The sequence below is a fragment of the Notamacropus eugenii genome, chromosome 2, assembly GCF_028372415.1.
Source record: "Notamacropus eugenii isolate mMacEug1 chromosome 2, mMacEug1.pri_v2, whole genome shotgun sequence".
NCBI lineage: Eukaryota > Metazoa > Chordata > Mammalia > Diprotodontia > Macropodidae > Notamacropus > Notamacropus eugenii.
The window spans coordinates 506,853,928-506,865,223 of record NC_092873.1 but is presented as its reverse complement, the minus strand read 5'-3'; the positions used below and the strand labels follow the sequence as shown (position 1 = coordinate 506,865,223).

Sequence of the window (11,296 nt, the reverse complement as noted above, 5' to 3'; positions counted from 1 at the left end):
CGTTTTTCTTCCCCAAATTTTTTAGTGCCATTTGCTTAAAGAATTACCCAACTCAACACAGCTGTCTTATGCCATGCTTTGCCCAGCTACCTGCACCATCATTCTTTCTGTAAGGCTTAGGAGCTCAGAAGATTCCTGATTCACTGTGGGGAAGGGCTCAAGGGGAAGCCATTAGATGAATATAGTACCTCAGAAAGGCCCCTTGTCTGTCCTTCACAAGAATTTCTGATGTCTGATGAGAACCATATTTCACGAGTTTTTCTAAACCAAACCAAAACTGGATGCACCATTCCATACTGAAGTATTCCATACACACTCAATTCTTCCCTTTCCCCCATCACTTGAGTGCCATTACCTGAGGACCAAACTGAGACCCTTTGCCTTCACTAAGAGAGCTTGGGTCAATGGTCTTAAGGTGTCATGGCTTTCCCCACTGGTAAGTATGGTCTCTTTGATGATCTGTGGCCTTCCATACAGCTCAATGCTTCTGCCTTCTGGCAGAATTCCATAACGAAGGAGTTTAGGTCAAGCACCCACCTCAAATGACCAGGCAACATAAATGCCAAAGGGCAATTCCCAAGAGCATCCTGAGGAAACACAGGTCTAAAATGCTAACATGTAACCAGGGTATTCTCTCCCACTGGTACAGAAATCAGTCCCTCAGGAGCCACAATGCCCTAGCCAAAGTATGCTTTGTGGTCTTTATTTGATCTTTTTAAAACTCTTTACAACTCACTTGTAAGTGAAATAAACTTGCTGAGTGCCAGCCTATGGACACACATGACAGTCTTGTGTGCTAGGGTCTGAGGCAACTATAATAAAAGGACGATCTCCAGAGAAGGGCAGCCACTAGATGCAGGAATTTCAGAGAAAAAAGTAGCCTCTGTGAGCGTGTGAAGAAAGTTCTTAATAGCCTGTCTCCTCAGAAGAGGCCAGGAGAGCAGGCTTCACTCAGCCTGAGGAGGCCGTCTAGGGCCAGTTTCAGGATAAAAATCTTTAATTACCAAAGTGGCTACAAATGAAAAAAATGCCACCAGAGTCACTACTATTCTCAAAGCTCTGAACCAGTCAGGATAACGGGGCAGGAGGAAGACTTCACTGTGTAAGGCCACCCCAAAGCCTACGACCACCATGAGGATGGCTTCCGTGAGTCCCTCAGAAATAAGGAAGGCATACCACGAAAACAGCAGGGGGGCCCCGCTGCAGGCCAAGTTCATCGTATCGGGCTTGGCCGGACTGTCTTCTGGCAGAGTAAATCCCCACCTGACCCCGCCCAGGAAAGACAGGAAGCTGGCCCCATAGGCCACCTGAGCAAAAGCCAACACCGGGACGTAGGTCTGGGCCGTCATCATGATCAGGGGCGGGGCCGCAAAGGGGACCAGCCCGGTCAGCGCCGCGCGCAGGGCCGGCTTGGGGACGTCCCGCAGGTGCGTGAGAGTGGGCGGTGGAGACGACGGAACCGCGGGGACCTTCTTCTTGAGGCAGCGGGTGGACGTGTGATAGTCCTTGCCCCCATTCTCAAACCCCAGACTGGACGCGAGGAGCCGAGGCCTCCGAAGGAAAGGGGGGGCACAAGGGGTGCTTGGCTCCGGCCTCGCGGACACCGGAGCCGCACACGGCGGAGCCTTAAGGACCTGCGAGAGAAGAAAGGAAGATGAATGGGACAAACCCCTGGCCTGCCAGTGCCCACCTCCAGGCATCTGCCCTGGCACTGCCTGCCCACCAGAGGTCCAGAGCTTCAGCTCCTTACCAAGCTCAGTTTTGAGGCTCAGGGCCCTGAGTTCAAGTCCAGTCTTAGACACTTCCTGGGGAGGTCCCTGAACCTCGGTTTCCTCGTCTGTAAAACGGGCACAATAAAAGCGCCTGCCTGCCAGGGTTCTATCTGTTACTTATTATTATTACTAAGGAGGAAGGGTGCCCCTCCTCCTTGTCCTCCCCACGACCCCGCCCGATCCCGGCACCCCAGGCTGACCCTCGGAAGGCGCAGGCCTCGGACACTGCCTTCCTTTCCCTTCGCCAGCCCCGACAGCCCAGCCACCCGGCGGGGCCTGGTCTCGTGCGCACGATTCCGCACCCAGGGCCCCCCACCTCCGCATGGGAAGGCGTTTCCCCAAGTCCCCGGGGCCAGGCTCGGCCCTCTCCCCGGCGGTGGTCGCTGCGGGCGCCCCACGGCCTCCGGTTCCCTTTACCTGAGACGGCGCCCGACAGCCGGAACGGAGAAGGCGGAGCATGGTGGCGGCGGCTGTCAATGAGCGGGGCGAGTCGCTTCCGGTTCCGGCGCCACAGAGAAAACAGGGCGGGTGGGAACTCGGCCAGTGCCCCGTGGTTCCCAGAGCAGCTTCCGGGAACGTTGGGCTCCAGGGTTCCTTAGGCAGCCGTCCTCGAGGGCGGAACTTGAACGGAAAGGGCGGAGTCTGGGTAATCCGGGAAAGATTCAATGGGCTTGTGACCCAGGTCAGCATCCCGGGATTCAAGATAACAACTCTGTCCTCAAGGAGCTTCCATTCTAACCGGGTCTGGGAAACCTGGACCCACTACAATCCCCAGGCCTGGGTGAATGAAACGCCTTCCTCATTTTCCGACTAGTCTGTGCGCATGCGCGACCTTCGAACCACAAGTCCCGAAAGGTAGTGCGGCGGCGTTTAGCGAACGCCGCGAAAGCTGGGCCTGGAGGCGGAAGACAGTCTGCGGAAAGCGCATGTGCACTAATGCAAACGCATGCGCAAAGTTAGCGCTGGTAGGCTCTACTTCTCTCTCCTCCCCCAGCCTTCACCCCGCGCACAAGCGCGCGCGTCCCGGCCCTCACGCAGCGCGAGGAGGCGGTGGTGGCGGCGGGGAGGGGCGGAGTCAGCCGGAGCAAGGCGGGTGCAGGAAGAGCTGCCGCGACGCCCTCTGTACCTGCGCGGACACCGACACAGACGCAGACACAGACACGGACGCGGGGCCTGCCCGGAGGGACAGAGGGATCAGGCCGCCCCAACCGTCGCGCGCCATCAGGTGGGGCCCGGAGCGCGGAGGCCCGAGGCGGGACCAACGGGCGGTAGGGGTGGGGGGGACGGGAGGAGACGTTGGGCCGAGCGCGGCGGTTAGGGGCGGAGCTTCCTGGCCCCGCCCCCAGAGCGCGCCTCCGCCGCGGGGCCGCGCGCCTCCGCCGCCATTTTGGGCAGAGCTTTGTTGTGGTTGTGAGGCAGCCGGCGGCGGGGGAGACCAGGGGCCCGGTGAGTCGCTGGGCGAACGAGGGGGAGGCGGCATGGTTCCTCCGGCATCGAGGAGGCGCTGCCTGCGGGCCAGAGACGTGCGGGGGCGACCCCCAAGTCCTGAGGCGGCCGGCGGGAGGGGGGCGCGTGTGGAAGCTTCCCCTCCCCCTCGGACCCGAGCCTACGGGGGTGCGGTGCTGCAGGCGGCGACCTTGGGAAGGTCCCAAGACGGGGGGGCCGCGGGGCAAAGTCCAGCGGGAGGCTGGGCCCGGCGGCGGGGACAGGGGCGGGGCCCCCCGGCCGGCGCAGTGAAGGGGAAAACCCGAGGCGCGGGGGCCGGGCCGGGGGGCGGCTCCGCTGTCATCCAGCTCCTTTCCGGGTCTGGCTCCAGGCCAGCTGTCAGCCAGCACACATTAAGCGCCTGCTGTGTGCTGGGCGGGGGACACGGGCACCCAGGCGCACCTGGGGGCAGGGTGGTCCAGCCGCGGGCTGTGTGCCGGGCCTCGGCCCCCCTGGCGGGCCGGGAGACCAAGTAGGACCCTGGGGCAGGACTCCAGCCCCTGGGGGCTCGGGGCTCGCGGTTTGGGGGGGGCCCTGAGAAGGGTGCTGGCCGCGGGGGTGCTCCAGAACCGTCCGTGTGCGCGTAGTACTCAAGGAGAAGCGGAACATCAGGAACATTTTAAGCAATTGGAAAACGAATTTGGCATCGATAATATCCTGGCAAAGTGGACTGAAATCATTTCCTAATTTTCAGATTATCCTTAAATTACAAAATTGAGGTAGTTGTGTTTTTATTTTGGTTCCAGAAACCTGAACTTTTTCAGCCTGTTAATCTCTAGTCATGTATTTTCCTCAAAACTTTATTGCACTTCTTATGTTCTTATAATAAAATACCAAATGTATCCAAAAGTGAATAAAAGCTTTTGCCCTTAGAGTCAAAATGTTCCAAGAAAATGGAAGTGAAAATGAACGTACAATAGAACAGTCTCCAGGACTTTCACTTAGTGGCTTCTGCTTAGCACAATCCCTGGCACATAGTGGGCGCTTAATAGAACACTTAGTGACTGACTGGCTCATTGGAAAGGATCGTTTCAGCACCTCTGATTTTACTTGATGGTGGGGTGAAGGGGAAAGAGCAGAGAGTTGTAACTGCCCCTTGTTTGTACTTACTGGCCTTAAGGGTCAGCAGGCTAGCGATAGTTGATAAGAGTACTTACCTTTACTGAATGCTTTTCTTACTTTGAGGGCTGTGTTGGCTGTTCCTGTGTGGAACAAGAGCTAGAAAACCATCATTTGCTGTTTAATACCCTGTTAACTGTCTGTGGTTTTGAAACACTTACCCACGTAAGATCTATATTCCCATGCAGGGAGTGCTCTTTCTGCCTTTATGGAGATCTTTGTGCACACTGTAACTTGAACTCTGCAGTTCTGGGAAGGGAGTTGCTCTAGGTATTACTCCAGAGTAGGGATGAGGAAACTGATGCCCAACTGTGTCTAATGATTTGTCCAGGGTCAAACAGCTGTTCGGTGCGGCAGTCCTTGATCCTGGTTCTGAGTCCAGTGTAAGCTCTGAGTTTCCCTTTTCTCATTAAAAGGAGACTTGTTTGGAAAAAATACTCCTGTGCTCAGGCTCTCTGGCCATGAGTGGGTTTTGTAATTTGAATATAGCTGTTGCTTAGGAAGTGTATACAAATTCACATTGAAGTGGGTACTGTTTCCTCACACCCCCATGCCTTGTAGTCAAAGAAGTTTGGTCATCCCATTTGACAGGTGAGGACACTGGGGTCCAGAGAGGTTAAGGCACTTCCTTAGTGTCTTCAAGTTCTGGAGAAGCCTGGAATAATGTTTGTCAGATGAGGAAAAGTAAATCCTTTGGGAGGAAGAATCAGTGAACTTTACAAGAGCAAGAGTCTTGTCAGAAGGCCTAAGTTGGAACCTCTGTCCTAGATAAGTCATAGAATTTAGAGCTAAGAATGGATCTTGAGATCTTTGTCTTATTTACCTGTTTTTGAAAGCTTTTTCCCTCAAAGCAAATATTTACATCAGGGGTGAAAAAATCCCCCATTTTATAGGTGAGAAAATTAAGGCAAGGTAGAGTCAAGGGGTAAATACTTGGTAGTACCCAAGCATGGTACTCTTAACTCCTCCTCCTGGCCAATTAAAATGGGAGGAGTCATACTCTGGATATCCTGAGAATCTCAGAATTGGAATGGACCCTGGAGGCATCTTAGTCCTACCTTAACCAAAATAGAATTGATCTTTAGAGATAGATAATGCACCAATTTCTGAGGCTGTTAGTCCTTTGCACATGTGTGGATTGCTCCAGTTGTTAGTAAACTTTTCTTTAGACCATGCTTATATGTAACCCAGCTCTTCTAGTAATTTGAGGCAGGTCATTTCACTTGGAGTCCCAGTTCCATCAGCTGTAAAATGAGAAGGTTAGACTAGAAAAATGAAGAATTGTGGAATTTCATAGTTGGAAATGAGCAGGCTCTGTCCAGGGCAGAGTGCAACATTTCCTCCCTAGTCCTCAACACTGTCTCAGATCATATTAGATTTTTTTAAACTGCTGTTTCACAATGTTTACTTATGTGGCACTGACAATCCACTGTGACCCTTGGATCTTTTTTCAGATGAACTGCTATCTAGCTACTCTGCCCCTACTCATAATTGTGGAGATGATTTATTTTTGACCTATGTAAGTTTATTTCTTTTCAATTACATCTTATTAAGTTTAGCCCAGGGTTGCAGCCAGCTAGGTTGTGAAGTGGATAGAGCACCAGTCCTAGAACCAGGAAGACCTGAGTTCAAATTTGGCCTCAACTACTTACTAGTTGTGGGACCTTAGGCAAGTTACTTAACCATGTTTACCTCAGTTTCCTCATCTGTAAAATGATCTGGAGATGGAAATAGCAAACCACTCAAGTATCTTTGCTAAGAAAATCCCAAATGGGGTCACAAAGAGTTGGACAAGACTGAAATGCCTGAACAATAACTAGTCTGTTGATCTTCTTTTAGATCTTGATTTTGTCATCCCATGAGTGAGCTATACCATCTGTGCCTTTGTCCAAGTATTCATGACAACATTAAGAAGCTTGGGACCCAGCACAGATCCTTAGGATGTAGTACAACTACTGTTACTACTACCACTACTACTACTATCACTTTTGTATTTATATAACACTTTAAAGTTTGCAAAGTGCTTTACAAATATTAACTTATTTTATCCTCACAACTACCCTGGTGGGGTGGGATTACTTATCATCTTCATCTTATAGATGAGGACATTGAGTCAGACAGAGTTGAGATGACTTTGCCCAGGGTCACCCAGCTAATAAGTGTCCTAACATTAAATAAATATGTTACTTTCAAAGCTATTCTGCTCATTTCCTTTTAAACTTCCTTTTATTCTATGCCTTTTAAAAAAAATTCTTCAGTGCCCCTTTTTAAGAACAATACTAGTGCCCACTCCACCCATCATGCACCCCCTATTGAAAAGAAAAGGACAATCACAACATGGACACCATATATCAGTCACCACGTGTCGTGAGTAGAGGAGAGAAGGGAGCTTATGGGAGAGATGTTAAGAAGGTAAAATGGACAGGCCTTGGCAACAGATTGAATATGGTGGCTGAGAGAAAGTAAGAAGTTTAGGATGATATCTAGGCTTCAGGTCTGGATAACTTGGAGGATGGTGGTATCCTAGACAGTAATAGGGAAGTTTTGAAAGGAAACAGGTTTGAGAGGAAAGCTAATAAGTTCAGTTTGGGACATGTTGGGTTTAGATGTCTACAGGACACATCCACTTACAAATTTTCTAATAGGTAGTTGGAGATGCAAGTCTGGCAGTTAGGAAGAGAAGTTGTGGTTGGATAAAGTAGATTTGAGAATCATCAGGATAGAAATGATAATTAAATCTGTAAGAGTTGATGAGATCACCAAATAAAATGGTATAGAAAGAGGAGGGGGCCCAGGAAACCCACTTGAGATTGCAGTCAGAGAGGAGATGAAATTTGAGTAATGTGGAAGGAGCTCTTGGCATCTGACCTCAGTTTTTTTTTTCAGTGATGTATGAAGTCCTCAGCTGAGAGGGGAAAGGAGTGCTTTGGGAGCTTTTGTTTGGAAAAGTAAATCAGGGAAGAGTAGAAGGATTTTCTTGTTACACTGATTATGAGCCATAAAATTAAGGATGCAGTAAGCTTGATTTCATGACCTTCTGTAGCTCCCATTAAGCAACGAAACAACATGTTAATAGGATCGAAGGAGGATGTTGGGAATAATCCAGGTTTGAGTTTGAAAAGCAGTGATTCTAAAATAAAGGATAGGATAAAGTTGAACTAATTCACTAAGGGGTCAAGATAAAGAAGAGGAAATTGTTGTAGCTAGTGCGGGGCCCATGACCTGAGTCAAGAATGAGGGGCAGGCTAGTGGAGAATTTGATGAGAAGTAGGAGCAGATTAGGGATCATAAGGCAGAGGGAAAGATGGATTGATACAAGGTTATGATAGGAAAAAGAAATTTAAGAGTTTTTGAACATGGAAGTAGAACATTTTGTGGGTGAAGTTAAGGTCACAATCTCTGAACAGCTGAGGTAAAGTGGAAGAATAGGTCAGGGTAAATGAGGAGGTTGAGGAACTAGAAAGTTAGAGAATTCAAGGGGCTATCATGAATGCCAAGGGTCGTTACTATATGAATGCAAGAAATGATGACAAGAGAGATACTGTGAGCCAGGAAATAAATTCACAGAAGAAGGAAGGAGAATGCCACAAGAGTCACCAGGATCTGGAGCAATTTGGAATTATGCCAAAAGCGACTTTCAGTTATAATGTTGTAAAAGGTAATGAAGAAGCCCAGTTATCCCACATAAACTCTAGCATACAACTTTAAAAGTTTCTAAAATACCTATACCCCTTGACCCAGAAATCCTTCTGCTAGGCATTTAGCCCAAGGAGATACAGGCAGAAAGGTCCAATGCTCTAAAATATAGTGACACTTTGTGGTAGCTAAGAACCAGAAACAAAGTAGTTGTCCTTCGGTTGGGGAATGACTAAAATAGCAATTGCAGAGGCACAAAAGTGGAAGATGGAACAATTATGTGTGAGCAACACCCAGTAGACAGGACAGACCTATGTGGCTGTACTGCATAGTACAAGGAGGGAATGTGTAGAAGGTTAAGAACTGGTCTGATCCCTTAACCAGATTGTACTTATCTTTGTATTTCCCTCAACACCTAATACGGTTGTGGGCCCAAGAGAGCTGTATATTCAGTATAAGGAATGCTTTTTATTTTGCTCAACATGTGTTATAATAGCCTGGCTTGTTTCATAAGACTAGAGAAATTCTCTCACTGGTTTAGCACGAGGCAGTAGTAAGAAACTTCCCTTCTGATATTTTAGAATACTGTGATAGGTCACTATTTTTAAAACCCCATACCTCCTATTATGTGGGTGAGGGGAGAAGCTATAAAACTGCCAGTGGTTATTTTCATTTACCAAAGTACATGAGAGAATTTTTCCTTGTTCTGATTGGAAAATAATGATCCATTTTGGAAAGAGCTTCCAAAGGAGGTCCTTTATGGGCATTTCCTGAAGGAACCATGTTTCTCCCCATATATTCACCATCTATGGTAAGAGTATAGCATACTTTCATGTGGTACATATAGTATAGCATACAACTACGGTGACATTTTTTTAAAAATGCTTTCATTTTTGGAAATTTTACCAAATTAGAGAAACTGAGTGTTTAGTAGTCCTTATACAAAGGACTTCCCCCCCTAGAATATGCCTGACAAGTATGATCTATGTTAATACACGTCAGAATTTTCACAATAACGAACTGTAGAGTTGCTTTTTCTTAGCCTGTACAAGGCAATTAGGTGTGGTACAGTGGATGACCACTGGGCCTGAAGTTAGGAAGACTGATCTTCCTGAGTTCAAATCCAGCCTCAAACGTGTACCAGTTATATGACCCTGGGCAAGTCACTTAACCCTGTTTGCTCCGTTTCCTCATCTGTAAAATGAGCTGGAGAAAGAAATGGCAAACCATTTCAATATCTTTGCCAAGAAAACCCCATATTGGGTCACAACATGAAACAACCAAACAACAACAGAAAGCAGTATTGTCTTACTTTGTATTAACAATTTAAATCAACTCAGCAACCATTTCTTAAACTCCCTTTACTGGGGATGAGGTGAGGGAACTGTGATAGGGAATGGGGATACAAGGACAAAAAAGAAACCTTATATCTTCCCTCAAGGAGCTTGCTTTCTGCTGAAGGAATTCATCAAGTTCATAGATTGTATATGCAAGATAAATTGACGCAAAAAAGGATATTAACGATCTATGGTGTCAGAAAGAGCTTGTAGGAATGATAACTAGACTGGGCCTTAAATAATTCTGAGAGGCAAAAATAAGGAGAAAGTACATTCTAGGGATAGAGGATCAGGTGGGAAAGCAGAGAAGAGAAGGGGCAGTAAATGGCCTGTCCAATTAGCTGGACAGTAGAGTTTGCAAAGGACAATAAGATTAAGATTAGAACAAGATAGGTAAGAAGATTTTGGAGGGCCTTAACTGAGAAGTTAGTGTTTTGTTTTTAGAAGCAGTAAGGGGACCCTGAAGGTTATTGAGCAAGAAGGTGAGAGGACAGGCCTCTATCTCAGGAAGATCATTTAGGGAGCAGAATGGATTGGAGAGGGGCTAGACTGCGTTGGAATGACGTTAGAAAGAAATTAGAGATAGTAGCCCAGAGGTAGAGAGAAGAAAATAGATGGGAAAATGGAATAGATCAAACTTGACAATTGATTGGCTGTAGGAAGTGAGACAGAGGGAGAGTCAGGGTAGAATATATTGATGGCTGAGCATGATGGTGCGCTCAAGAGAAGAAGGGAAGTTTTTAGGGGTGTCTAGGGGAAGATGTGAATTTCATTTCAGAAATTCTAAATTTGAGGTGTTGATGAGATATCCAGATAGAGATGTAACATGATACTACTAAACTCATGAGAGGGATTAGGTCTAAATATATAGATTTGGAAGTCAGTGGGAACTGATGAAATCACTGAGAGATCCTATAAAGAGAAGAGTGCCCAGGACAGAACCTTGAAAAACAATGGGAGGTGTATGATGATGAAGCAGAGCAGTCACATTAGTAAGAGGAGAGCCCAGAGATAGCATTGTCACAGTAGGCAAGGGAGAAAAGTTTCTCATAGTGATTGGGCGGTCAGCAGTGCCCACAACAGCAGAGAAGTCAAGAAGGATAAGGACTGCAAAGATACTGGGTGCCTAACACGCAGTAGGCATGTAAATGCTTTTTGGTTGACGAATTATTGATACCTTTTGAGAGATTGCTGTTACTTAAATGGTTGGGTTTGAAGCTAGATTACAAGAATATGAGGAGCAGAAAGTGAAGAAGTAAAAATCAATTAAGTATACATTAAGTCCTTTCTATGTGCCAGGCGCTATGCTAAGTACTACTGGGATACATAGAAAATAAAAAAAACAGTCTATGTCCTTTAGGAACTCACTTTAGATTGGATGAGACAATAGCGTTGTAAGCAGCTATGTTCATATAAAATATATAAAGTGTAAATGGAAAGTAATCCCAGAGGGAAAAAGTAGGAAAGGCCCCATCTTACAGCAGGTGACATTTGAGCTGAGTCTTGAAAGAAGCCAGGAGAGGGCAATGAGTCTTCCATGCTAGGCAGCCAATGAAAATGCCTGGAGTTGGGAGATGGAATGTTGCAATGGAGTGTCTTTTTGTTTGTTTGTTTGTTTATTTGTTTGAGCAACAGAAAAGGAGGCCAATGTCACTGGATCATAGAGTGTAGAGAGGGGAATAAAATATAAGAAAACTGGAAAGGTAGGTTGAGGACAGGCTGTGATGAGCTTTTAAAGCCAAATAGAATTTATATTCGATCCTAGAGCCACTAGAGTTTCTTTAGAACGGGTGACATAGGAAAGTTGTTTGGGCAGCTGGATGGACTAGAGTGAAGAAGAGACTTGAGGTAGGGAGGCCAACCAGCAGTCATCCAGAGGGGAGGTAATTGGGCCTGCCTGTGGGGTCGGGGACAGTATAGGAAAGACCTTGTAAAAAGTAGATTGTT

General features: G+C 47.2%; 2 protein-coding genes across 4 annotated transcripts in view; one reads left to right on the top strand and one right to left on the bottom strand.

Moving 5' to 3' along the window:
* Positions 1 to 687: 687 nt before the first annotated feature.
* TMEM69 (transmembrane protein 69) lies at positions 688 to 2,591 on the bottom strand. Its single transcript, XM_072649268.1, has 2 exons — positions 2,190 to 2,591; positions 688 to 1,634 (listed from the first exon to the last, which is right to left on the bottom strand). The coding sequence occupies exons 1-2, from the start codon at positions 2,460 to 2,462 to the stop codon at positions 948 to 950; spliced, it is 960 nt and encodes a 319-aa protein (XP_072505369.1). The 5' UTR covers positions 2,463 to 2,591; the 3' UTR covers positions 688 to 947.
* Positions 2,592 to 2,760: 169 nt separating this feature from the next.
* GPBP1L1 (GC-rich promoter binding protein 1 like 1) overlaps positions 2,761 to 11,296 on the top strand; it is an 83,741-nt gene continuing 75,205 nt past the window's right edge. The window contains exon 1 of one of the 3 annotated variants that reach the window (XM_072649263.1): positions 2,761 to 2,997. The gene's annotated coding sequence lies outside the window, so the exon portion shown is untranslated. Of the gene's footprint in view, positions 2,998 to 3,129; positions 3,219 to 11,296 lie in introns of those variants that run through there. The other 2 variants (XM_072649264.1, XM_072649266.1) reach the window with 2 other exon arrangements.

Bases quoted from the DNA above. Each gene is read 5' to 3' on its own strand.
- TMEM69 (XM_072649268.1), bottom strand. From the start codon at position 2,462: ATGCTGACCTGGGTCACAAGCCCATTGAATCTTTCCCGGATTACCCAG. The intron at 1,635-2,189 runs GTAAAGGGAACC...CTTCTCTCGCAG, and splicing joins GCTGTCGGGCGCCGTCTCAG to GTCCTTAAGGCTCCGCCGTG.